We start from the raw sequence: 27882 nt of genomic DNA, 5'->3' as shown, positions 1-27882 counted from the left end.
GGTAATGATCTATTAAGCTGAGTGAGTATGCAGGTTTTTTTTTTTTTTTAATCACATGCCTTACACATTTCATTAATTTTGTATGTATGTAATACTTACTGAAATGTTTTCAGACAAGTTTTTGGAACTGTTGACAAAAAAAACTTCTTGATTCAGCAGTTTTTAGCTGAATCTTCTATTTCTGAATGATTGGGGAGAATGGCAGTACCCATTTCCAGTGAATAGTTAAGTATTTAGATTGAGGGTGTCTTTTTTTCATGGCATTAAGCAATGTGATGTCTTCTGCATCCAGGAGCCAGCTGAACATGTTAAACTTGGTCAAGCGTGGCAGCCGTGACACACACTGACCCAAAGACTTGACTGTTGAGGCCTGAGCTTTGATAAACTCTGTGAAATGCCTTGAGATACTCAATTCTTGCAAATTGGGCAGGTTACCAAGTTCTTGAAAGAAATTTCTATATCCTTCCTCTGTAATCTTGTTATTGATTGAAAGATTTAGGTTCTCAAGTTTCTGGAAACCTCCACTGATTGCTACCTTGGCTATGAAAACAAAATATTTATGAAATTAGAATCATAAGTACATCTGTATCAATAATGGCAGACTAGGTTATTTCAACCAATCTCTTGTTCAACCTCCGCCACCACCACCACTGAATATAGGAAATACCCAGTATAATATTTTAAAAATCTCCTTAAATATATCCTATATAGCTTGAGTCTTTCTGCTATATGCAGAAGGAAAGGAGAAAAAGAATGAAAAAGAATTGGACAGAAGCTGTATGCATATTGGTCAAGAACTTCCCAAAATGGATAAAAAGACATTAAGCCACAGATTCTAAAAACGCCATGCAGAATAAATACAAAGCGAACCCCACCCAGGCAGATTATACTAAAACTAGTTAAAAAAAAAAAAGCAAAGCAAAAATCTAAAGGCCACAGGGCAGGGTTCAGGGGGAGAAAGAGACATCTTCAAAGGACCAACAAAGGTTGACTGCCAACTAAACAAAATAAATGATGGAAATCAGAAACGTGAAAAAAAAACACGTAAAAGGACTGGTCAGTGGGGGGGGAGAGATGCTGATGAAGAGTGAGCTAATTAAATCAGGTGGACACTGGAGAGTGTGTTGGCATCTCTTGACTGGAGGGGGGATGGGAAGATAGAGAGGGAAGATGGCAAAATTGGCACGAAACGAGAGACTGAAAGGGCTGACACAATAGGGGGAGAGCAAGTGAGAGAAGGGAGTAAGATGTATGTAAACCTACATGTGACAGACTGGAATGGTAAATGTTCACTTGAAGCTTAATAAAAATTAATTCAAAAAAAAAAAAAGTGCCAAAATAGAATTCTGTATTCACTGAAAATATATTTCTATAATGAAGGCAAAAGAAAAGACATTTTCAGACAAAAAGTGAGAATTTCAGCAGACCCACACAAAAGGAAATGCTAAAGGAGTTTTTCAGGTGGAATGAATGATTCCTGATGAATGGAAATGCAGAAGAGACTAAGGAGCAACAGAAAACAGTAAATATGTGGTATATCTAAATAATTGTATGAAACAATGATAATGTCTTGTTGGATTTAAATTTATGCAGAATTAAATGACAGGAACAACAAAAAGGTCTAGATGGAGGTAAATGCAGTTAAAATGTTCTAAAGTCCTTACTCATGATGTGGTAAAAGTACTAATTTATATTAGTATCTAATAACTGAAAGATGCAAGTTGTAGTCTCGAGGATGCCACTAAAAAATAGTTTAAGAATGTATAACTAATAAGCTAACAGATGGGAAAAAATAGAATAATGAAGGCAAGAAAGGAGAGAAAAAGTATAAATGGAAAACATAGCAAATAAAAAAGATACAAATTTATATCATTAAATAAATATAAACAGATTAATACTGCAATTAGAACTAAAAGATTAACAGAATGGATTTTAAAAAACCTAACTATATGTTCTTTCCAAGAGACATACCTTAAATATAAGGACATAGACTGAAGTAAAAGGAAGGAAAAAGACATAAGATGCGAATAGCAAAAGAACACTGGTGTGGCTACATTAGTATATGACAAAGTAACCCTTTAAGGCAAGAAGCATCACTAGAGATAAGGGGATCAATCTACCAGGAAGATCTAACAATTCTAAATTTGAATGTACTTAGCTTCAAAATATATAAAGCAAAATTATAACTAAAAGGAAGACAAATCAGCAATCATAATGAGAGATTTTAACATATTTTTCCCAATTACTGATAGAACAAACAGACCCCCCCCCCAAAAAATCAGTAAAGTTATGGAAGATTCAAACAATACCTTTAACACACTTGATTTGACTGCAGAAAACACATTTGAGTACAAATGGAACATTAAGATTGACCATATGTTGGGCCGTAATACAAATCTCAACAAATTTCAAAAATTATACAGTCTATGTTCTATGAGAACAGTGAAAGAAAGCTGAAAATCATTAGCAAAAAGATAATTAGACAATCCCCAAATATGTGGAAATTAAGCAGTGCATTTCTAAATAACTGATGTGTCAAAGCAATGACAGAAAATATTTTTAACTGAGAATGAAATGTAACATATAAAACATTTGAGAGGCAGCTAAAGCCAAAGTCAGTGATCTAACTATCCATCTCAAGAAGTTAGGAAAAAAGAACAAATTATATCCAAGGAAAGTAGAAGGAAATAATAGAGGTAAGAGCTGAAATGAATGAAAACATGGACAGTAGAGAAAACAAAGCCAAAAGTTGGTTTTTTGGGGGGGAAAAAAAAAACTATAAACCAATCAAGGAAAAAGAGAAAAAGTATGAATATTATCAAGAATTAAAAAAGGGAGATATTACTACAGATCTTTAAAAAGATCATAAAACTATATTATGGGAAACTTTAGACAAGTGAAAAAAAACCACAGTTGTTAAGAGCTATGGCTGCTAACCAAAAGGTCGAAGCTACCAACCGCTCCTTGGAAACCCTGTCGGGACAGTTATACTCTGTCCTATAGGGCCTCTATGAGTCGGAATCGACTCAACAGCAACGTGTATACCATATGACTCAGAAATTCCACCCCTAGAAATATCTCCATACAGGCACCAAAATTCATGTATAAGAATGTTCATATCAGCATTATTAATAGTAGCCAAATATTGGAAATAACCCAAAGGTCCATCAAAAGATAAGTAAATTGGAGTATATATCATCATAGAGTGAAATGATATATAGCAATGAAAATCAATGGACTATAGCTACATAAATCAATATGAATGAATATCACAAATATAATGTTGAGCAAAAAAAAAAAAAAAAAAGCCAGACACAAAAGAGTACATACTGTGTAGGATTCCATTACATAAAGTTTTAAAGCAGGCAGAAGCGATCTATGATGCTAAGAAGCAATATAATGGCCACCTTGGGAAAGCAGTGTCAGAGAGGGGACACACGGGGAAGCTTCTGAGCTGTTGGTAATGTTCTGTCTTCTAATCTGGGTGATTGTTACAAATGTATGTTCACCTGAAAACTAGTTGTGTTGTACCCTTATGATTTGTGCACTTTATGTATATTAATCTTGAACTTAAAAAAAAAAAATTTCTGTAATGAGTGTTTGGAGGATATGTGGCCCACTAACTGAAACATTAGGTGGATGTCAAGAACACAGGCTTGAGGTCTTGTATAACCTTAAACGGGAAGCCATATTGCACTTCCAAATCTTACCAGAATGAACCTAAATCTACAGATGGGCACTAGAGGGAACAATACGACAGAGAAAATGAACTGAGTTGAAAAATGTTTTAAAGGGAATATGTTTTTTAGTAGACATTTTGTAGACCTCAGCATCTGTAGTAGAAAGCTTGGATAACACCACCGACAAGCAAGCTGAAATGCTTTAATTTAAGGATAACTCACCAGTTTCCATCACGCTGTCATCATTCAAAGTCTGGAAAAATGAGAGAACTCAGAGACATCGAAGCTGCTGTCATTGCTGGATGATCAGCTTGGCCGCTTGATAAATCCCATCCCCAGTAGGAAGGATCAGTTCTTCGAAGTTACTGAGAGAACCTAAAGTGTAGGCTATCAGAAGAGACAAAAAAATCTACTCTCTTTGTGCTATTTTGTTCCCACAACAATGGTAATCTATAGCCTCAAAGTCATGCGCAGCCCAGGAGACCCTAGGCCCCATGTAGCATGCAGGCCGTTCCTCTTCCTCTCCAAAGGCATTGCTGCCTCCAGACAACCATTCCTCCAACTTCCCCTGACCAACCTCTCCTGCACTGAAGTCCAGACCGCCTACTGTAGCTCCATTTCCTCTTTAAGACTGAAGCTGCTACAGGCCCCCAGGACATTCCCCTCACTCCTCAATGCCTTCAGCAGCCTTCCTTTCCAACCTGCTTCCAACCTGCTTCATGCTGCTGTGCTCAGTGATTTCAACATCTGCCTCACAGCCCTCAGCCTCACAAGCCACCACTCTCATAACCTTTGACCCCTTCTTAGCACAGCACACTGTTGATTACTAGAAAGTCCTTTATTTCTGAAGTCTCACACTTCTATAATTACAAATATCTGTTTCCTTAATGAGAAAGAGTGCTATTTCCATAATGTACCATGCAGACTACAGCCTCAAATCCACAGAGGCTTTAACTTGTAAATAAATTATAGGTCAAGTAGCTGTACTCATGTAAATCAAAGCGCCATTCTTAACTAGTTTGGGAGAATCACATTCAGCTGAAATCTGGATCAGTAATTTCTCCATAGTGTGGAAATTTTGGAATTCTTCAGGAATGATTGAAAAAACATTTAGCTTGTCATTGAGTTTCACAGACAGTTCTTTCAGGCACAGGAACTTGTCCAAATTAGGAAAGATTTGGTCTGGAAAGCAGCAGTTTCCCATCATTAATCTAAAGCATTCTAGATGAATAATTTTTAAGCTGTCGCTTTAATTCATAAAGCTGTTTTCATATTTTAAAAGGAAAACCTTCCATTTACCATAAAATATATTCAGAACTTCATATATGAAGACACTGTTTTTTGCAGCATTTATTGATACCTATTTAAAAAAAAAAATTTTTTTTTCTTTTTTATTATATATATATTTTTTTTTTATATGGAAGGAAACCCTGGTGGCATAGTGGTTAAGTGCTACAGCTGCTGACCAAAAGTTCGGCAGTTGGAATCCCCCAGGCGCTCCTTGGAAACTCTATGGGGCAGTTCTACTCTGTCCTATAGGGTCACTATGAGTCGGAATCGACTCGACGGCACTGGGTTTGGTTTTTTGGTTTTTTTATTATATGGAAAGTTTGTGCTACTCTCTTAACTCACAAAAATAAATAAGACACTGCCTTTGCCTTGCAAGCTGCTCACAGTCTAGCCGGGAAGATAGACTTGCAGATAGATAATTATGGAATGTACCAAGTGCTGTGATAAAAATACACATAGAGATTTCTCTCTTTTTTTTTTTTTTCTCTCAGTTGTATGGAGGAATAATGGTGGTGTGGTGGTTAAGAGCTCGACTGCTAACCTAAATGTTGGCTGTTCGAATCCACTGGCTGCTCCTTGGAAACCCTATGGGGCAGCTTTGCTCTGTCCTACAGGGTCACTATGAGTTGGAATCGACTCTACGGCAATAGGTTAGCATTCATAAATGTACAGTTCAATGAGTTTTGACAAATGTGTACGCCCATGAAACCAACATTCAAGTCAAGAGAATGAATTTCCCATCATCCGAAAGTTCCCACCTGTCTCTTTCTAGTCAATCTTGCCCTGCCCATTCAATCACTTCGATTTCTAGCACCAGGCTTAGTTTTGCTTGTCATGGACTTATAAATGGAATCACACAGGATGTATTTTTTAAGTCTAGGTTCTTTTGCTTAGCTTCATTTTTTTCATGGTATCTTTTGCAAAGTGGAAATTTGAATTTTGATGAAATCCAATTTATCCATTTTTCTTTTATGATTAGTGACTTTTGTGTCCCATCCAAGAAATCTTGGCCTATCCACAAATCATGAAGATATTCTTCTGTGTTTTCTTCTAGAAGCTTTATAGTTTCAGCATTTATATTTAGTCTACGATCCATCTCAAAATAATTTTTGCATATGGTATGTGGTACATGAATATTTACTTACAGTTATTATCATTATTATTGTTTAGATAGTTCTGTCTTAGGCCAGTAGGACCCTCTTCAACTTGGCTGATGAGTGAGTCCTTTTGATACAACCCTAGTAATCTTTTATACTTCCTTGCTTTCTGTTAAAACAAAATGTTCTAAGCTCATGCTAATCATTTCCTGCCCTAGACTTTAAATCAACCATCTCTCCACAAAGCCTTAATATCTCTTAATGGAGAATGGCTATTTGAAGACAGCACTAGGATGCTTATTGATACTTTTAGGTATTGATTTTAGGCATATTTTCAGTGAACAGAGATAAGACATACATATATTTATATTTAAAGATAAATATCTCATGATTTATACCGATATTTCCAATTCAAATTCAGAATTAGAGGGTGTTACTTAACTATCTTTGTATGTCCCTTTTCCCACATCAAGTGTCCTAGTTTTCAAGGTCATTGGAGATGATAGAATTAGCATATCCCTTTATTACTCATTTGCTCCATCCACGTTACACCCCAAATGGTGTCAGAATAATGATATGAACAGTACAATGAAAAATATGATACTTGACAACACCAAATGTTGGCGAGGATATAGAGTAACGGGAACTCTCATTCATTGCTGGTGGGAATGCAAAATGGTATAGCCACTCTAGAAGACAGTCTGGCAATTTCTTACAAAGCTAAGCATAGGATTATCATACAATCCAACAATCATGTTCCTAGGTATTTACCCAAATGAGTTGAAAACACATGTCCACATATAAACTTGCACACCAATGTTTATAGCAGCTTCACTCACAATTACCAAAAATTAGAAGTAACCAAAACATCCTTCTATAGGTGAATGGATAAACAAATTGTGGTATATCCATACAAAGGAGTATTATTCAGTGATAAAAAGAAATGAGCTATCAAACCAAGAAAAGACATGGAGGAACCTTAAATGCATATTGCTAAGTGAAAGAAGTCAGTCTGAAAAGCTCCATGATGTATGAGTCCAACTACATGATATTCTGGAAAATGTACAACTATAGAGTAAAAAGATCAGTGTTTGTCATCTGGTCAGGGGAAAAGGGGAGGGATGAACAGGTGAAGTACAGGACATTCAAAGGGCAGTGAAACTAGTCTTCATCACACTGTAATTGTAGATGCATGACATTATGCATTTGTCAAATCTCAGAGGACTGTATAACACAAATGAACCCTAATTTAAACTGTGATTTTAATTAATAATAATGTATCAATATTGGTTCATCAATCATAACAAATGTACCACACTAATACAAGATATTAATGATAAGATACAACTATACATGGACCTAGCCAGATGGAATACACAGGAATCAAATCAACTACATTTGTGGAAAGAGACGATGGAGAAGCTCAATATTATCAGTCAGAACAAGCCCAGGGTCAACTGTGGAACAGACCGTCAACTGCTCATATGCAAGTTCAAATTGAAGCTAAAGAAAATTAAAGCAAGTCCACAAGCATCAACATATGACCTTGAATATAGCCTGCCTGAATTTAGAGATAATCACAAGAACAACTTTGACATACTGAACACAAATGGCCTAAGATCAAAAGAATTGTGGGATAACATCAAGGCCATCATACATGAAGAAAGCAAAAAGTCATTACAAAGACAGGAAAGAAAATACCAAAATGGATGTCAGAAGAGACTCTGAAAGAATGTAGAGTAGCTAAAGTGAACAGAAGAAATGATAACGTAAAAGAGCTGAACGGAAGGTTTTAAAGAGCAGCTCAAGAAGGGACAAAGTATTATAATGAAATGTGCAAAGACCCGGAGTTAGAAAACCAGAAGGGAAGAACATGCTCAGCATTTTTCAAGGTGAAAGAACTGAAGAAAAAATTCAAGCCTCAAGTTGCAATATTGAAGAATTCTATGGGCAAAATATTGAATGACGCAGGAAGCATCAAAAGAAGATGGAAGGAATACACATAATCATTGTACCAAAAAGAATTGATCAACATTCAACCATTTCAAGAGGTAGCATATGGTCAAGAATCGATAGTACTTAAGGAAGAAGTCCAAGCTGCACTGAAAGGCATTGGTGAAAAACAAGGTTTCAGGAATTGACAGAATACCAATTGAGATGCTTCAACAAATGGATGTAATGCTGGAAGCTCTCACTTGACTATGCCAAGAAATTTCAAAGACAGTTAATAGTCCAACAGACCCGTATTTTTTTTTTAATAATTTTATTGTGCTTTAAATGAAAGTTTACAAATCAAGTCAGTCTCTCACATAAAAACTTATGTACACCTTGTTACATACTCCCAATTACTTTTTAATGAGACAGCCTGCTCTCTCCCTCCACTCTCTCTTTTCGTGTCCATTTCGTCAGCTTCTAACCCCCTTTACCCTCTCATCTACCCTCCAGGCAGGAGATGCCAACATAGTCTCAAGTGTCCACCTGATCCAAGAAGCTCACTCCTCACCAGCATCCCTCTCCAACCCATTGTCCAGTCCAACCCATGTCTGAAGAGTTGGCTTCGGGAATGGTTCCTGTCCTGGGCCAACAGAAGGTCTGGGGTCCATCACCACCGGGGTCCTTCTAGTCTCAGTCAGGCCATTAGGTCTGGTATTTTTACGAGAATTTGGGGTCTGCAACTGACCCATATTTGTGCCCATTCCAAAGAAAGGTGATTCGACAGAATGCAGGAATTATAGAACAATATCATTAATATCACATGCAAGCAAAATTTTGCTGAAGATAATTTAAAAAAGGGATGCAGGCATATATCAACAAGGAACTATCAAAAATTCAAGCTGTATTCAGAAGAGGATGTGAAACAAAGGATATCATTGCCGATGTCAGATGGATATTGGCCCAAATCAGAGAACACCAGAAACATGTTTACCTGTGTTTTATTGACTGAACAAAGGAACTCAACTGTGTGGATCATAACAAATTATCAATAACATTTTGGGAATTCTGGAACACTTAACTGTGCTCATACAGAACCTGTACATAGACCAAGAGGCAGTTGTTTGAACAGAACAAGGGGATACTGCCTGGTTTAAAATCAGAAAATGTGTGCGTCAGGACTGTATCCTTTCACCATACTTATTCAATTTGCATGCTGAACAAATAATCTGAGAAGCTAGACTATATGAAGAAGAACAGGGCGTCAGGATTGGAGAAAGACTCATTAACAACCCATGATATGCAGATGACACAACCTTGCTTGCTGAAAGCGAAGAGGACTTGAAGCACTAACTGAAGAAGATCAAAGACTACAGCTTTCAGTATGGATTACACCTCAACACAAAGAAAACAGAAATCCTCACAACTGGACCAATAAGCAACATCAAGATAAACGGAGAAAAGATTGAAGTTCTCAAGAATTTCATTTTACTCATATCAACAATCAATGCCAATGGAAGCAGCAGTCAAGAAATCAAATGACGACATACTGCACTGGGCGAATTTGCTGCAAAAGACCTCTTTAAAGTGTAAAAATCAAAAATGCCACTTTGATGACTAAGGTGCGCCTGACCCAAGCCATGGTATTTTCAGTAGCCTCATATGCGTGCAAAAGCTGGACTATCAAAGAGGAAGACTGAAGAAGAATCGATGCATTTGAATTATGATGTTGGCGAAGAATACTGAATGTACCATAGACTACTAGAAGAAAGAACAAATCTCTGTTGGAAGTACAGCCAGAATGCTCCCTGGAAGTGAAGATGGTAAGACTTAGTCTTGCTTACTTTGGGCATATTATCAGGAGAGTTCAACCTTTGGAGAAGGACATCAGACTTGGTAAAGTACAGGGTCAGGAAAAAGAGGAAGACTCTCAAAGAGATGGATTGATACAGTGGCTGCAACAGTGGACTCAAACATACCTACTATTGTGAGGATGGTGCAGGTCCGGGCAGCGTTTTCTCTTGTTGTACATAGGTGTTATGGATTGAATTGTGTCCCCCTAAAAAATGTGTGTCAACTTGGCTAGTCCATGATTCCCAGTATTGTGTGATTGTCCACCATTTTGTCATCTGATGTGATTTTCCTATGTGTTGTAAATCCTACCTCTATGATGTTAATGAAGTGGGATTAGTGGCAGTCATATTAATGAGGCAGGACTCAATCTACAAGATTAGGCTGTGTTTTAAATTAATCTCTTTTGAGATATAAAAGAGAGAAGTGAGCAGAGAAACGGGGACGTCATACCACTAAGAAACAAGAGCCAGGAGAATAGTACGTCCTTGGACCCTGGGTCCCTGTACTGAGAAGCTCCTCAACCAGGGAAGATTTTCCTCCAGAGCCAACAGAGATAAAGCCTGCCTCTGGAGCTGGCACCCTGAATTCGGACTTCTAGCCTCCTAGACTGTGAGAGAATAGTTTTCTTTGTTAAAACCATCCACTTGTGGTATTTCTGTTACAGCAGCACTAGATTACTAAGATAATAGGGTTGCTATGAGTTAGAACAAATTTGATGGCACCTAACAGCAACAACAATAGGAGAAACTGTGCAGAGGAGAGAAGGGTATACAGGAGCTCTCTGTACTTTCTGCACAATTTTTCTGTAAGCCCAAAACTGTTCTAAAAAAAAAAGTCTATTAAAAATATACATGATATTGAAAAAGTTACTTTTTAAATTTTTGAAATCCTTAAGATTTATTCTATGAAGAATCTACAGTATAACTATCATATTTTAAAGTCATTTGGAATAGTTTCTTCCTATGTGGTTATACCACCACCTGGCTATGCATTCTGATTCATTTGTTTCATTTTATTTATTTTTTTTTTAGGAATTTGCATTATAAATTTAATTTTGTTAAATAATTATTAAAAATTTTCATGGCTCCAAAGTAAAATTTACCAAACAAGGTATATCCAAAGAAGTCTAGCTAAAATTCTTGTTTCTTCCGTCACGATCTCCCCCTCCTTATAGGAAATCATTTTAAACATCGGTACAATTTGCCATGTTTGATAGCAGTGTATCACATATTTTCATCTTCCTGTTTACCTGTAAAGCTTTAGTGTAACTTGTGGGAGTTGGGGGTATGACTTAGATTGACTAGGTTGTAGCCATAGGGTACAGGGTAGTTTTACCTCTAAGGGCTGAAGCTGTCCCTGATGCCAGAAGTTCCCCTTCTGTTAATACAGTAAGCTGTGCGCTTGTATGTGTACACACATGTTGTACCTCTAAATCCCAAGCAATCATGAGGCTGCTAGGATAAGGCCTCTACTATCCAATTTGATTGGGTCACACACACACAGACACTTTACAAAGTGTTGGCAATTGGAAGCTATTATTACTTATAGAAAGTAAACAACAAGAACAAATCACTTACGGAAAGCAAAAAGTAACAGGAACAGATTTGAGGTGAACTGGTCCCCCCCACTCCCATGAGTACCCCACTTAGCATCATAGGAGAAGAATCTTCTTATGTCTAAAAGGGGACCTGCTCACCCTTCCCAAGTTACCTTTGTCCATTTCTGTGTCACTGATCAGGTACGCTGTGGATCAGGGGTCAGCAGGTTTCTCTCTTGCTCAGCTGGTGTGTTGTCTGCTGTAGTCAGGTGCAGCAGACTGTGTTTGTTCCCTCTCTCTCTCTCTGGCTTTTCTTGGCTGGCTCTGGCTCCCTGTGCTTACTGGTCCAGCTTGCAACCAGCAGCTTCAGGACAACCCTGGGCCAGTGCCAGGCTTGGGCTGGCATTACAACTCTTGAGGCAAAACTGTTATACGGGCAACTGCTGTACGGTGTATATGCCCAAGACTCTGTGGGAATACCTTTTGGCACCCTCAAGACAGGCCTCCTCTAGGCCCCCTCTGGACAGGCCTCTTGGCCTCAGGGTTACAGCTCTCAGCACAGCCGGTGCATCTGTCCCCAAAGGCAGGCCGGCTCGGCCCCCACTCTGCTGCATTCTCTGCTTGGTCATGCACCTGCACGCGGCCAGACTGTGGCTGCTTTTCCGTTACAGGCCTCTAACTCTCTTGGCAACTCTTGCCCGGAGGTGCTCAGCTCTGCTCTGTGAGCCAGCTTGCCCACTGGAGCTATCTGCTGGTTCACTGGTTCATGCTGTTGGCACCGCTGCCTCCGTTTCTCTGCTGCTCAGCTATGCTGTGCTTGCTGCCATTTCTCTTTAATGTTATCAGCTCAGTGTTACCAGCTCAGTACAACCCTTTCACTCAGATCTAGGAGGTTCTCAGTGCAGTGACACCAAGTTGGACAGGCTCCAGGCTCTTGTTGATCAAGAAGTCCCCCCCAAAAGCTCTGGGGGATTGGCTGGTTATATTGGAAAACTCCTTGTTAATTTCAAGGTGTGGCTTTCATAAACTGACCAGTCCCTTAGGCAAACTGTAAACCAACCAATTCTCTTGGGTGGGTTGCATACCACTTAGGCAGATAACAAACCAACCAACCCTTGCAAGGCTGCTTAGGTGGATAGCAAACTGACCAATTCTCTGGCAGATTTCATCCTGACTGATCATTCTGGGAGAATTACAAACCCAGAGCCAGAAAAGCCACATAAGAGAAACCCACTGCACCACATACAGTAAATCACCAGTGACCTGGGCTCAAATAATTTAGAATTTATCATTATTTTAAGAAAACCAGGTCTAAGACTGGAATATGTTTTGGAAATAGCAGGATAAAAACAGTTTCTATTTCATATACACTTTTTGGAAGAATTAAGTGACATAATGTATATAAATCTCACCATAGTGTTTGTCAATAGTAATGGCTGAATTGATACTATTATTAGAAGTAGTACCGATACTTACAATACTATAGTATTGATAATCTCAAAATAATTGCAGACTTAATCCCCCACCCCCACACACACCTATTCAATTATGCTTTGGTAACAGAGATTTTACTAATCTTCCAAAAGTCTAGGTACCAACTATATAGAAATTATTTTCATGCAGAAATTAAAAAAATTAAAGAGATATTGAAGGAATGCGTATCACATGCCAGCCACCATGCTAGGTCCTGAACAATTAGGCAGACTTAATGGGCAGATCCCCCACGTGTCTGTCAGTTTGTCCTACTGTAGGGGCTTGCATGCTGCTGTGATAGTGGAAGCTTTGCCACCAGTATTCAAATAGCAGCAGGGTCACCCATGGTGGAGAGGTTTCAGCTGAGCTTCGAGACTAAAACAGACTAGGAAGAAGTACCTGGCAGTCTATTTCTGAAAAGATTTAGCCAGTGAAACCTTATGGATAGCAGTGGAACATTGTTTGATATAGTGCCGGAAGATGAGCCCCTCAGGTTGGAAGGCACTCAAGAGACGACTGGGACTGGTGAGGAGTGAGCTTCTTGGATCAAGTAAACACATGAGACTATGTGGGCAGCTCCTGTCTGGAGGGGAGATGAGAGGGCAGAAGGGGTCAGAAGCTGGCCGAATGGACGTGAAAATAGAGAGCGGAGAGAAGGTGTGTGCAGTCTCATTAGGGGGAGAGCAACTAGGAGTATATAGTAAGGTATATATAAATTTTTGTATGAGAGACTGACTTGGTTTGTAAACTTTCACTTAAAGCACAATAAAAATATTAAAAAGAGAGAGAGAGACAACTGGGGAAGAGCTGCCTTCTGAAAGTGGAGTGGACCTTAATGACTTGGATGGAGTCAATCTTTCGGGACCTTCCTTTGCTGATGTAGCATGACTCAAAATGGGAAAGAAACAGCTATAAACAGCCGTTAATAATCGGAACATGGAATGTACGGAGTATGACTCTAGGAAAATTGGAAGTCATCAAAAATGAAATGGAATGCATAAACATTGATATCCTAGGCATTAATGAGCTGAAATGGACTGGTATTGGCCATTTTGAATCAGACAATCATATGGCCTACTATGCGGAGAATGACAGCTTGAAGAGGAATGGCGTTGCATTCATTATCAAAAAGAATATTTCAAAATCTATCCTGAAGTACAGTACTGTCAGTGATAGGATGATATCCATGCACCTACAAGGCAGGCCAGTTAATATGACTATTATTCAAATTTACACACCAACCACTAAGGCCAAAGATGAAGATATTGAAGATTTTTACCAACTTCTGCAGTCTGAAATTGATCGAACATGCAATCAGGATGCATTGATATTACTGGAGATTGGAATGTGAAAGCTGGAATCAAAGAAAAAGGATCAGAAGTTGGAAAATATGGCCTTGGTGATAGAACGATGCCAGAGATCGCATGATAGAATTTTGCAAGAGAAACGACTTCTTCATTGCACATACCTTTTTTCACCAACATAAACGGCAACTACATACATGGACCTCACCAGATGGAATACACGGAAATCAAATCAACTATATCTGTGGAAAGAGACAATGGAAAATTTCAATATCATCAGTCAGAACAGGGCCAGAGGCCAACTGTGGGGGAAAAAAAAAAACAAAACTGTGGAACAGACCATCAATTGCTCATATGCAAGTTCAAGTTGAAACTGAAGAAAATTAGAACAAGTCTACGAGAGCCAAAGTAGGATCTTGAGTGTACCCCACCTGAATTTGGAGACCATCTCAAGAATAGATTTGACACATTGAACACTAAAGACCAAAGACCAGACAAATTGTGGAATGACATCAGGGACATCATGCATGAAGAAAGGAAGAGGTCATTAAAAAGACAGGAAAGAAAGAAAAGACAAAAATGGAGGTCAGAAGAGACTCTGAAACTTGCTGTTGAACATTGAGTAGATAAAGCGAAAGGAAGAAATGATGAAGTAAAAGAGTTGAACAGAAGATTTCAAAAGGCAGCTCAAGAAGACAAAGTAAAATATTATAATGACATGTGCAAAGACCTGGAGATGCAAAACCAAAAGGGAAGAACACGCTCTGCATTTCTCAAGCTGAAAGAGCTGAAGAAAAAATTCAAGCTTCAAATTGCAATACTGAAGGAGTCTATGGGGAAAATATTAAACAACACAGGAAGCATCAAAAGAAGATGGAAGGAATACACAGAGTCACTATACCAAAATGAATTGGTCAACGTTCAACCATTTCAGGAGGTACCATATGAGCAGGAACCAATGGTACTACTGAAGGAAGAAGTCCAAGCTGCATTGAAGGCGTTGGTGAAAAACAAAAACCAAACCCACTGCCGTCAAGTCTATTCCAGCTCATAGCGACCCTATAGGACAGAGCAGAACTGCCACATAGAGTTTCCAAGGAGCGCCTGGTGGATTCAAACTGCCGACCTCTTGGTTAGCAGCCATGGCACTTAACTACTATGCCACCAGGGTGAAAAACAAGGCTCCAGGAATTGAATTGAGCCCACTGAATGTGGAAATTATCGAACAATATCATTTATACCACATGCAAGTAAAATTTTGCTGAAGATCATTCAAAAGTGTCTGCAGCAGTATATCACCAGGAAACTGCCAGAAATTCAAGCCAGATTCAGAAGAGAACATGGAACCACAGATGAAATTGCTGATGCCAGATGGATCCTGGCTGAAAGCAGAGAATACCAGAAAGATGTTTACCTGTGTTTTATTGACTATACTAAGGCATTTAGCTGTGTGGATCATAACAAATTATGGATAACATTGTGAAGAATGGGAATTCGGGAACACTTAACTGTGCTCATGAGGAACTTGTACATAGATCAAGAGGCAGTTTGAACAGAACAAGGGGATACTGCATGGTTTAAAGTCAGGAAAGGTGTGTGTCAGGCTAGTATCATTTCACCATGCCTATTCAATCTGTATGCTGAATCACCATGCCTATTCAATCTGTAATCTCAGAAGCTGGACTTTATGAAGGAGAATGGGGCATCAGGATTGGAGGAAGACTTATTCACAGCCTGCGTTATGCAGATGACACAACCTTGCTTGCTGAAAGTAAAGAGGACTTGAAACATTGATGAAGATCAAAGGCCACAGCCTTCTGTATGGATTACACCTCAACATAAAGAAAACAAGAATCCTCACAACTGGACCAATAAGTAACACCATGATAAATGGGGAAAAGATTGAAGTTGTCAAGGATTTCATTTTACTTGGATCCACAATCAACATCCATGGAAGCAGCAGTCAAGAAATCAAAAGACACATTGCATTGGGGAAATCTGCTGCAAAAGACCTCTTTAAAAGTTTTGAAAAGCAAAGATGTCACCTGAAGACTACGGTGCTCCTGATCCAAGCCATGGTGTTTTCAATCACCTCCTATGCATGTGAAAGCTGGATGATAAATAAAGAAGACCAAAGAAGAATTGACACCTTTGAATTGTGGTGTTGGAGAACAATATTGAATATACTATGGACTGCAAAAAGAACGGATAAAAAGAAGTACAACCAGAATGCTCCTTAGAAGCAAGGATGGTGAGACTATGTCTCACATGCTTTGGACATGTTGTCAGGAGGGATCAGTCCCTGGAGAAGGACATCACACTTGGTTAAGCAGAGGGTCAGCAAAAAAGAGGAAGATGCTGAATGAGATTGACTGACACAGTGGTTGCAACAATTGGCTGAAACATAATGATTGTGAGGATGGCGCAGGACCGGGCAATGTTTCATTCTATTGTACATATGGTCACTATCAGTTGGAACTGATTTGATGGCACCTAACAACAACAACAATGGGCAGCTACATCATTAACTAACTGAAGGATAATTTTCAAGCATCATTTCACATGTAGATCATTCTTTTAATAATAATAAGTAATTTATGTCTGTTTATTGTGGGTTTTCATTAGATACTATTTTATTAATTTTGCCCGAGTTACTTAAAAACCATTCTATTACTTAGGCCTTTTACTAATAAATGCTACTGACAAAAAAAAAAAAAAAAAAATCAGTGACATTTTATTTTAAATCTATTCTACCAGCAAGCATTTATGGTCTCATACCTTCAGAAGCTTTTATCCGCCTAAAACTAAATAAGAGTAAGAAAGTAAAATTAGACACCAGAACACTCATCCAAAATATATCGAGATATACCTTCTAACTTGGTTATCCTTGAGGCTTCCAGAGACTCCAGGGGCGTCAGGGTGAGAAGCAGCTTCTGTTCTGCTGCACTGAGCTCAAACTGGCTGATGGAACACTTGGTGAGAGAGGCCTTATATAGCTCAAGAGCCAGGCAGATGCTTTCAATAAAGGCCCTGCTGTGTTTGAAAATGGATTTCAGTGTGCTGTGAAGCTGCGAAGCTGAGAAGACTGTCCTCAGAACCTGAGCATCCTCGGGTCAATAGCATCACTATTAGTCACATGTCCCTCCAGAACAGGAATCTTGTACTACTTTGAAGAAAGGTTCCAGTAGCCAGTGCTGATGTCTGGTGATGCACTGAGTCGGATATTCTGAAAACTCATCATGTTCTCCTCTTTTTCAGCTAAATTCTGCTCCCATTCTTTCATAGGTTCAAAGGCAGAAGCATAGTCCTCATCTATAGCTGGCACTTGTGATTTGTCCAAACATGTTTCCAGGACTGAAAGATCTGCTCTGGGTGGTCTTTTGTTTGCTTTTATGAAGACCTGGATGCTCCTCAACAATAACAGGCTTTCTGGGTGGTCAAAAAAGTACTGTAAGTCAAGCACATCAAAACCAGTGTTTTCTCTTGAAGAAATCGCAAAATAAATAGAGAACATGCAGAAGCAGCGTTGCTTTGATAAGCAATATTTAGGGCAAATGCCAGTAAATATTCTGAAACCAATGAAAGGTAACCTCGAGGATGTAGTTGCCACAACCTCCTAATTAACTCCATCTTCAGTTTTTTTTTTTTTTCAGTGACATTTCTGGATAGTGCTTCAGATAGTCATCATTTTCAGATACAGTCTCAAATGACTGTTTATCATCAACCAGATAAAGCAAATGAGATACAATTTTTGGCCCTCCCTTTGTTGAAGGATGGCTGGAGACATAGTTCAGAAAATTGTTATAGAGACCTATAGCCATCATCATCATCATCATCATCATAAAATAGATGAGTTAATTTGTTTCAAATAATAAAGTCCCAAATCTTGATCTTCCTGCCTCTCCAAATCCAGGAGTTCAATCAGCCTCCTCCTGTAAGAAATTCTTGGAAAACAGGATTTAAAAACTGATAGACTGGTCTCAGTCTCTGGGCTGTGAATTTTCTCATCAAGCATATGGTTAGATCTTCATCTTCATCAGCCCCTGCTCCTGTGTGGTCATCATCACTAAACTCAAAGCAAGATGAAAAAAACCCTTTCAAGGCCAGCTCACCACAGGAGGACACAATCGCTTTGAGAAGTTCAGCTTCAGTTTTGTGCTTTAAGAAAAGGCATTCCATATAGGAACTGAAAACCCCCACATCATCAAAGTACTGGTCAAAAGGATACCGACACCAGTTAGCACAGACCGCTGCCACAAAGAGGGGAGTTTTCTGAATTCTCTGCAAGTTTTCGTTCTTTCTAACGTGAATCACAAACTTTTGCAGACGGGTCATATTGTGTGAAAACAGCTTCCATAATATATAGATGGCATCATAGAAGGGAAACTCTTTGATCTCTAGAATCTTATCTAGGTATCAGCAGATGTCCTGGGCCCTGTTCGTACGGACAGCAATCAGTAAGTAGGTCTCTGATGAATGGTTTTTTTTTTTTTTTAGTTTTTCTGTGACTCGGGGAATTGAACACATTCCTCTGTAGTCATCCAAAAGGAATAACACCTGATTCTGTAGCTGCTGGACGATGCTCCTCAGGCACAGTTCAGTAACAGATCCTTCTGTCTCTAGGAGTTGGTCACAGACAATGTTGGCCAATCTGGACCAGTCTGGCAGAGGTAAGAGAGAGAGAGAAGATCAGCTGGAACCTGTTTAACAGGGGACAGCATCCAATGCCCGGAGAAGAGCTATTTTCTTCAGAAGGGTTGTCTTTCCTCTACCAGCTTCGCCTTCATCACACATGACAGTTCAGTTTGGCAAATACCTCAGGCAACACGAGGGGCTCCTGCACGTGGTTGCTGATGTGCTGTGAAGAAATGGACAGATCACAACTCAGCAACTGGTCAGTAGCTAGATGGGAAGAGACCCTAAACAAAGACATGTGGCGGAAACTGGCGCTGGTGTAAACTGCTCTTAGTCGCTCACTCAGACCCTTTGCCTCCAGAAACCACTGGGTTTCCCCCTGTGCTGTCCCTGTGGAGATAAAACAAAGTGGCACAGCTGAGACTGAAAGTCACATCTCTCCCAATCCAAATACCATGCTCTTTTCACTACATGATTCTGTCTCTACTACTGATGTATTAGGATCTTTCACAGGCTTCTATGACTCCCAGATTGGGATGAGTCCACTGTTCTAGCCACAAAGTCAGAGTATGGGGAGCATGTACCCAAAGTACCCCACTTTCCATGAACACATGAGCACATGGAATCCTATAATTTCCCATTTAAAAATTTCAGCAAAGAAATTTGCTGAATGGTCCCTTTAAATACCAGTTGGTTTTTATTCAAGACACACTGGCTACTATCAATTTGGTCCTTCATTCGCTCTGGCGATGTGACAAGAACCCTGACTTTCTCTCACGTACAACACTGCATTTCAACACTGCTCTTCCGCTGGCAGCTCTTCCAACAAGTACAAATACTCTCTCTTTTCAAATCCTCTACATACAAATATATTTGAACATATATAAAATTCCACGTGCTACTTTACAGTTCTTACCTGGCGCTATAGAACTAATTTCTACTGAATCTTCAAGATTGCTTTCACGTGTGGTTTCCTGTGAAAAATAAAAGGCTTTATTAAATAAAAAATTGAATAAGAGGCTGGGGCATCATGTTATATTTGGAGGCTAAACATCTTCTAAATGCAGCCCACCCTCAAATATTTATGCTTGTCAAAAGGAGGGGTATTGCAAATACAAAACAAGAAACAGTCTGCAAATGTGCAAGAATATGTGTTCCTGGCAGTGGATACTATACAGGTAATTGGAATCGTAGCACCTAAGGCAAAAAGGATCCTCCAAAGATCATTAGACACAGCCTCTGCCCTTAGTTATTAACTACGTTTTCAATATTATACACCTGGGATATAGAAAGGCTATGTTTTTTCTTTAAAAATTAATTTTTATATATTCCCATTTTTTCCCCTTCAATTCTATTTTCCAATTCACAGTTATAAAAGATGCATCCAGTGAAAAACAAGTTGCTTTGTTTTCTTTTTGTGGGATGGCAAACATTCCTAATACACAGCCTCAAAATAAGGTGGTGTGTGTGTGTGTGTGTGTGTGTGTGTGCTAAATTGATAGTGGCTTATATCTCAGAGAATTATGTAGAATTTCTCAACTTAAAGGGTCAAACTATTATCTGGGTTTAAATTTGGTTGGTCATTTAATTTTGTCAAAAAAATAAAAATCTTCTCAGTCCTGAGAAAGGCTAAGTAGTAACTCAGGCCTTCCTGCCCTCCAAGAGAAGATCCCAGATGGAATCCAGGTAACTGGGATGTTAACTCTAAATGTAAAGAAGTCTGTACCCCAAAGTAGAAGGGATTCCCTACACATTTCCTGAAGTTAGGTATCTAGGTGTCTCTCTTGTTTACCGTGGTATCCCTGATGGCACCTAGCACACGGTACATGTTTATGGCAGGTGCTTAATAGATATTTGTAGAATTTACATATTTATTTATGATGAGCAATTCTTGTTCAAAATCAGTTTTCAATCACGTGATCACTTGCTGCTAAAATAAACAAAATGGTGTTGTTCTTTACCATTATTTCAGAAAGTTCACCATGGCTCTGAAGGTATGGAACCACTTCTGCAGAGGACTTCATATTCTGGAGAAATTGACAGCTATGCAGAAAAGAAAAGAGTTATAAAAATAGTTCTATGCAATTAAGCATTTGCACTAGGTGTTTAAACACATTGTTAGAATTTTAATGGCAAGAATTAAGTATAAAACTAACATTTCCAGTAATTCTCTCTGTCAGTGTCATTATCACATAAGACGTTTAAACTGTGGCTCTCAGCAATAGAAATGTCAATAGTTATAATGCAATGGTGGGGATATCCAGGGAATTTGGTGGAATGAGGGTATATTTAGCACTCACCCATGAAACCAAATAAAATGAACCTAAAGAATGAAAAACAAAGATGAAAACTCCATTTATGGATCCTGGAACAAAAAAAGGACGTTAGTGGAAAAAACTGCTTTCATTAGATGGAGTGGCAGGATTGTCGGAGAATCATTCCTTTAACATTTATTTCCATTAATGTTAGAATTCTGTTTAAGTAATGCAAAAAAAAAAAAAAGATTTGTGACTATTTACCTAGACCCTAGAAAAAACAGGCCTTCTCAGAGTCACTGTTTTCAGAGACCCATGTCATTCTAAAATATAAGAATATCTTTAAGAAAAAAAAAAAAAAGCTACAGTACCATTGTCTCTCCTAGAAGAAGATTAACAGTAATTCCTTACTGTCACCAAATATCAGTGTTCAAATGTCCACAATTCTCATTCTTTCTGTTTCTCTCCCCCTTTCCCCACCCCCCGCCCCCCTGGTTAATTTGAATCAGGATCCAAACAAGGTCCATGCATTACATTTAGTTGATATGTCTCTTAATGTTTTTAATTTGTAGAACTTTCTACCCCTTTTCTTTCCTGTGTCTCCCTCCCTCTCTCTGTCCCACCCTCTGTGTGTCTGTGTGTGTGTGTTTCTCTCTCCCCGATACATGGGATATGTGCAGATTTAGGGCGATCTCTGGAAGGATTTGTATACTTGACGACTGGGGAGTCTGGCCGGAACGGCAATCCTGGAGAAATGCGTGGATCATCTAATGAAGTCCATTTGTCCATGTGGTCACATCTCCATTAGTAGCAGAGCCGGAACTAGCACTCAGGCCTCTTGACTCCCTGTCCACTCCTTACTATACCACCACTAGAAAGAAAACTTAAATTTGAATTAGAAGTTTTGTTTTTTTTTTTTTTTAAGTTAATTTAAAAGCTGCTTCTCTTTTGTGGAAAAGGAATGCAATTTTTAAAAATGATATTCAATATGTTCTTTAAAAAATTCAAAATTCATAGATTAATTTCCATGTTTTAAGTGCGGTGATGTGCTTTGTTCATTAGATAAAACATGTTATTATTATTTTTATATAGCTCTCTTTACTGCCAGTAACTTTCATTGGACCATAGGAACTAGATTCAGTCATCACAGATTGTTTGTGGCATTCCTTATCATTCTCTTTGCCTTGACTTAGAATTTCAAACATAGAAAGAATTTTACACATAGAAACAGAAAAAACAACAACAAAATTCAAAGAACAAGCAAAAAACTTCAGCTTCTATGCTACTGTATATCCAGTCTTTGATTGTATTACGTTTTGTTTCAAGAGAGAAGATAATCTGAAGATTTCATTTTAAGTTACCACATGTTGTCACTAATAGAAATGAACAATTATATGAGAACAGCAGTAATTCTCATAAATAAATTTTGGGGTAAATTTTTGACAGTTTTATTTAACTTTAATAAAATTCACCAATTTTAAGTGTATAATTCAATAAGTTTTAACAAATATTCATTGTATGGCCACAAACACAATTATGATATAGGACATTCCTATTATAGTATTGGGGTAAATTTTAATTATGTTTATAATTACAGGTGTGAATTTCTTCAAAGTAAGAAATCCTCAGAGGAAACTGAGTCATTTGCTTCATACTAAAATATGCAGGAGCCCCAGTGACGCAATGGTTAAGAGCTCTGATGCTGACCAAAAAATTGGCAGTTTGAACCTACTAGCTGCTCCACGGGAGAAAAGACCTGCCGATCTGCTCCCCTAAAGATAAAAGCCGAGAAAACCCTATGTGGCAGTTCTACTCTGACTTATAGGGTCGCTATGAGTCAGAATCAACTCGATGGCACACAACAACATACTAAAATATTCACAAATGAAATTATTCTTTGAGATTTGTTTTAAAATAATAATCTGATTATTATTTTTATTTCAAATGGAAAAAAAGGTGGATGAAGTATGAGTTCCATATGGATAAATATTTGTTAGGGTATTCTCTATGTATATATTTGCAATTTGCCATAATAAAAGGTTAAAAATTGTTAAAAGAACAATGTACTCAGTAAAAACAAAGAAAGTCATATAGAAAATACTAGTAAATATACTATTGAAAAGAATTAAAGTTAATCACTTCATTTTCTCAGTAGGGAACTAAAGACCACTGCAATAATAAAAAGTCTGACTGAGTTTTTGAAGTAAAACATTTTTGTTTGGGATATATTCAACAGTGCATGAAACCATCTGAAATAATGTTTTAAACATTGTTTTTACATTTTCAAACTTCTTTCATACACTATACTACCCCATGCTAATTATTTCTATTTATTAAGGCAGATCCTGAAGCTGTCACTTGACAAAACATACTTAATGTATTTGGGAGTCATAAAAAAATGTTTTAAAAGCTGTTTAAAATAATGTAATTCAAACTTTTCACAATTGTACTGAGACCATTCCTGCTTGAATAAATTCTGGGGTGGTCCAGTTTTGGATAGAGAAAGATCAAAACTGTAGGAAACCCTGGTGGCATAGTGGTCAAGACAAAACTAACCAGTCTCACCTTCCTGGTGAGCTACGGTTGCTAACCGAAAGGTCAGCAGTTCAAATCCACCAGCTGCTCCTTGGAAACTCTATGGGGGCAGTTCTACTCTGTACTATAGGGTCACCATGAGTTGGAATCTGCTCGACAGCAAGGGTTTTTTTTTCTTGGGGGGGGCAAATTTGTTGGATTAGAATTAGTGCTCAATCACCTGCCTAACATAAAGTAGGAACTCAGTAAATAATCGTTGCTGTTATTACAGTCCTCATCCACATCTGTCATAACATCTGTGGCGTGGCTAGGACAGTTCAAAGTGCAACTTCGTGAAATGCAACTTACTTTACACATTAGAGTTGGCCCTCAGATTGAAAAAAAAAAAAACACTAAACTAAACCCTCCAATACCAAATAGCAGTTAAGAGAATCAAAGATCATGTAGGAGCAGAGGAAGGAGGATGAGTGAGAAGGAGACTGGGGTCAGGTTGGTCTCATGACTTATTTTTAGGGCCTTAACAAAGCAGCCAGTATTTCCTAAGGTCCAAATTTCAGGAAAAATAACTTTCTGGTAATATGCATTTTGCTGTTGGGTGCTGTTGAGTCAATTTTGACTCATAGCGATCCCACTTGACAGAGTAGAACTGTCCCATAGGGTTTTTTAGGCTGTAATATTTATGGGTGCAGATCACCAAGTCTTTCCCCCACGGAGCTGCTGAATGGGTTTGTATCACCAACCTTTCAGTAAGTAGCTGAGTGCTTAATCTTTGTACCACCAGGGCTCCTTGATAATATGCATATATTCTTGATAAATTAACACATTGAACTAAACCCAAAGCAAAACTAAAGCAAAATTTCTAAAGTTAAATTTTAATAAAATAGATCTTATACCTAATATGACTGCAGCATAATGAATCACTTAATGTGGCCCTCCTAGCATGGCCTTTGTGACACATACGTGGTGATTAAGTGGGACTATGAAAATAAGGTATATGGAACCTGTGATGGTTGGGATCGTGTGTCAACTTGGCTAGGCCATGATTACCAATATTGTATGGTTGTCCTCCGTTTTATGTGTTGTAGATCCTGACCCCTACATGCTGATGAGGCAGGATTGGTATAGGGTGTGTCTTAGGAGGGTGTGACCCAAGTCCCACCCTTACTCAAGTTGTGCCTTTCCCTGGGATGTAGCCTGCATCTAAGATATACGTGTGTGTCCTGACAGGGCTCTCTCTCTGCATCTGGATCCCATGTCCAGTTTATGATCAGTTGACCTCCAGTTCTTGGGACTCAAGCCAGAGGCTTGCTGTCTGACCTGCTGATTCTGGAGTTCACCCGCCTCTACAGCCCCTTGGGCCTGAGGCCTATCATGTGACCTGATGTGCCAGCTTCCGTAGCCTTATGAGCCAGCAGGCTGTGTTTGGATTCGTCAGCTCCTGCAGCCACGTGGGTCAGGAGAAACCTACGTCTGACCCACGAATTTGGAATTTGGGACTTGTCAGCCTCCACAACCATGTGAGTCATTTTGTTTATACGATTTGTGAGTTCTTTGAGATGTTGGAGTGAGTTAGGGGACCCAAACATGGGAGGAAGGGTACTGAGGGGAGGGGGAGTAGTTCACGTTAGAGATGATGGAGTGGTACAGGAGTTTGGAAAAGTTGAACATTTGGGACATCTTTAACCTCCGCTTGGTGCTGGTCCTTTTAGAAGAAATTATTCGTTTCGTGAAGAAAGTTTCACAAAATATTGCAAAAGTAACTGAAATATGGAACCTGATCTTAAAACTCCAGAGGAATACTTTTAGAAAATGATTTCAGGTTACCCGTAAAGACAAAGCCAGCTTCTGAAAGCTCACTTGGGGATATTCCTTGAGTGTAAAACAGCCAGTTCTTGAAGGATTCAAGTCTGACCTCTTCTTCTTGGTACCTTACTTTGTCCCCTCTCAAGTTTTTCTCCAGATACTTTACCGTTATATCATACTTTGCAATGTTACCAACATCTTTTGCCCAAAAGGAATTCACAGTCTGGATATAACTTCTTGAGGTCTTCTACGGGGAGTCTCTTGAGGCTGATGCTGTAGAGGATTAAGCTACAGCAGTAGCACCGAATCCCAGATATTACTCCCTTTAAATAAAACCCAGCAGCTGCCATCTTCTGAGGGGTCCAAGAGCTATATGACTCAGAAGTCACAAAAGACTTTAACCTCTTTGCTTCACTGCGCATTCTTGAGTTAAAGCCTTTCTGCATTTTTGCTTGGTCTTTCCGCTCCTCCTCTTCTATTTTCTTTGCGAGTTGAACTGCATCTATGCCCAGAAGGGCAGACGGTCTGGCAGCAAAGCATAATCAAACTAGGAAATCTCATTTAGAGGCTTCTCCTGGGTGGCCATTTTCTGGAAAGGGAAGGAAAAGTAGGTTGACTGAGTATAGTAACATGTTTATTATAAAGAGCACTTCCCATCATTTCTGAAGAAGGCAGGAATTGAAGGAGTGGCTGGATTTTCAAGTCAAAAGAAAAGTGGGAAATTATAAAGCATCAGTATTCATCCACTTAGTCAATCAACAAATATTTACTAAACACCTACTGTGTGTCAAGTGGAGTCCCTGGGTGGTGCAAACTGTTAACCACACTTGGCCGCTGACTGAAATAGTGAGAGGGGTATTTACTAACTAGATAGTAGACAACAATTATCTTAGGTAAAGGGAAGGACAACACACAATAGAGGGGAAGTCAGCACAATGGGACTAAACCAAGCTAAGAAGTTTCCTGAATACAACCAAACACTTTGAGGGACAGAGTAACAGGGGCAGGGGTCTTGTGAGCATGATTTCAGGGGACATCTAGGTCAAGTGGCAGAACAAAATTTATTAAGAAAATGTTCCGCATCCAATTTTGGTGAGTGGCGTCTGGGGTATTAAAAGCTAGCGAGTGGCCATCTCAGATGCATCAGTTGGTCTCAACTCTCCTGGAGCAAAGAAGAATGAAGAACACCAAAAGACACAAGGCAAATATTGGCCCAAGAGACAGAAAGGGCCACATAAACCAGAGACTCCACCAGCCTGAGACCAGAACTAGATGATGTCCAGCTACCACCAATGACCACCCTGACAGGGAACACAGCAGAGAGTCCCTGAGAGAGCAGGGGAAAAGTAGGGTTAAGAACCCAAAATGCAGTAAAAAGACCAGACTTGATGGCCTGACTGAGACTGGAGGGAACCCAGAAGACATGGCTCCCGTACTCTCTGTTAGCCCAAAACTAAAACCATTCCCAAAGCCAACTCTTTAGACAAAGATTAGACTGGACTATAAGACATAAAATGATACTTGTGAAGAGCGTGCTTCTTAGCTCAAGCAGATACACAAGACTAAATGGGCAGCTCCTGTCATTTTGCCTTACACAAGGCAAAATGAGAAGGCAGAGAGGGACAGGAGCTGGTTGAATGGACATGGGAAACACAGGGTGGAAAGGGAGAGTGTGCTGTCACATTATAGGGAGAGCAACTAGGGTCACATAACAATGTGTGTATAAATTTTTGTATGAGAAACTAACTTGAACTGTAAACTTTCACTTAGAGCACAACTTAAAAAAAAGTCTTGGCAATCTACTTCCTTAAGATCACAGTTATTGAAAATCATATGGAGCATAGTTCTACTCTGATACACATGGGGTCACTGTGAGTCAGAATTGACCTGATGGCAGTGGGCTTTAATGCAAGGAAAACAGTCTCTTTGTCACCCGTGCATAAAATCCATTTCAGCAGTGGTTCCTCAGGAAGCTCTCTGTATCAGTCCACAAGATTACTTAGCTCTTTGAATAGCAACTTGTTTTGGTTATGTCTTGATACCTCCCCCATAGAGTGTTAATTTTAAAAAAAGAAAATTTATATATGGAGCCCTGGTGGCACAGTGGTTAAGAGAGAGAGCTACTGACCAAAAGGTCAACAGTTTGAATCCACCAACCGCTCCTTGGAAACCCTATGGGGCAGTTCTACTGTGTCCTACAGGGTCGCTATGAGTTGGAATTGACTCTACAGCAATGGGTTTGGTTTTGGTTTTTTGGCCAAGGGATAACAGCATGGCTCCAGGCCTTCCCAGGGATAAATAAGCACAGTGTTGCAACAGCCCAGCTGAGACCAATCCTGTATTTGCATAACAAAGTTCAATGGTCAATTTTGCTGGTCCTGAGGCCATTAATGGAGCCCTGGTGGCATAGAGTTAAGAGCTTGGGTGCTAACCAAAAGGTTGGCAGCTTGTATCCACCAGGCGCTCCTTGGAAACCCTATGGGGCAG

General features: G+C 39.1%; 2 protein-coding genes across 3 annotated transcripts in view; both read right to left on the bottom strand.

Annotated features, from left to right (window-relative positions):
* Positions 1–40: 40 nt before the first annotated feature.
* On the bottom strand, positions 41–25817 carry NAIP (NLR family apoptosis inhibitory protein). Its single transcript, XM_049867688.1, is given in 15 exon segments — positions 41–540; positions 3903–4067; positions 17037–17267; positions 17270–17632; positions 17635–17818; positions 17821–18012; positions 18015–18097; positions 18100–18818; positions 18820–18892; positions 18895–18965; positions 18967–19192; positions 19719–19776; positions 20764–20845; positions 25417–25434; positions 25588–25817. Coding segments are annotated over 15 exon segments (3060 nt in total). The 3' UTR covers positions 41–175.
* Positions 23382–27882, bottom strand: part of GTF2H2C (GTF2H2 family member C) — a 68913-nt gene continuing 64412 nt past the window's right edge. Inside the window, exon 18 of one of the 2 annotated variants that reach the window (XM_049865136.1) lies at positions 23382–25984. The gene's annotated coding sequence lies outside the window, so the exon portion shown is untranslated. The remainder of the gene's footprint in view (positions 25985–27882) is intronic. The other variant, XR_007514831.1, reaches the window with a different exon arrangement.

The sequence above is a fragment of the Elephas maximus genome, chromosome 2 (genome assembly GCF_024166365.1).
Source record: "Elephas maximus indicus isolate mEleMax1 chromosome 2, mEleMax1 primary haplotype, whole genome shotgun sequence".
Lineage (NCBI taxonomy): Eukaryota > Metazoa > Chordata > Mammalia > Proboscidea > Elephantidae > Elephas > Elephas maximus.
This window is presented reverse-complemented; position numbering and strand designations above follow the sequence as displayed.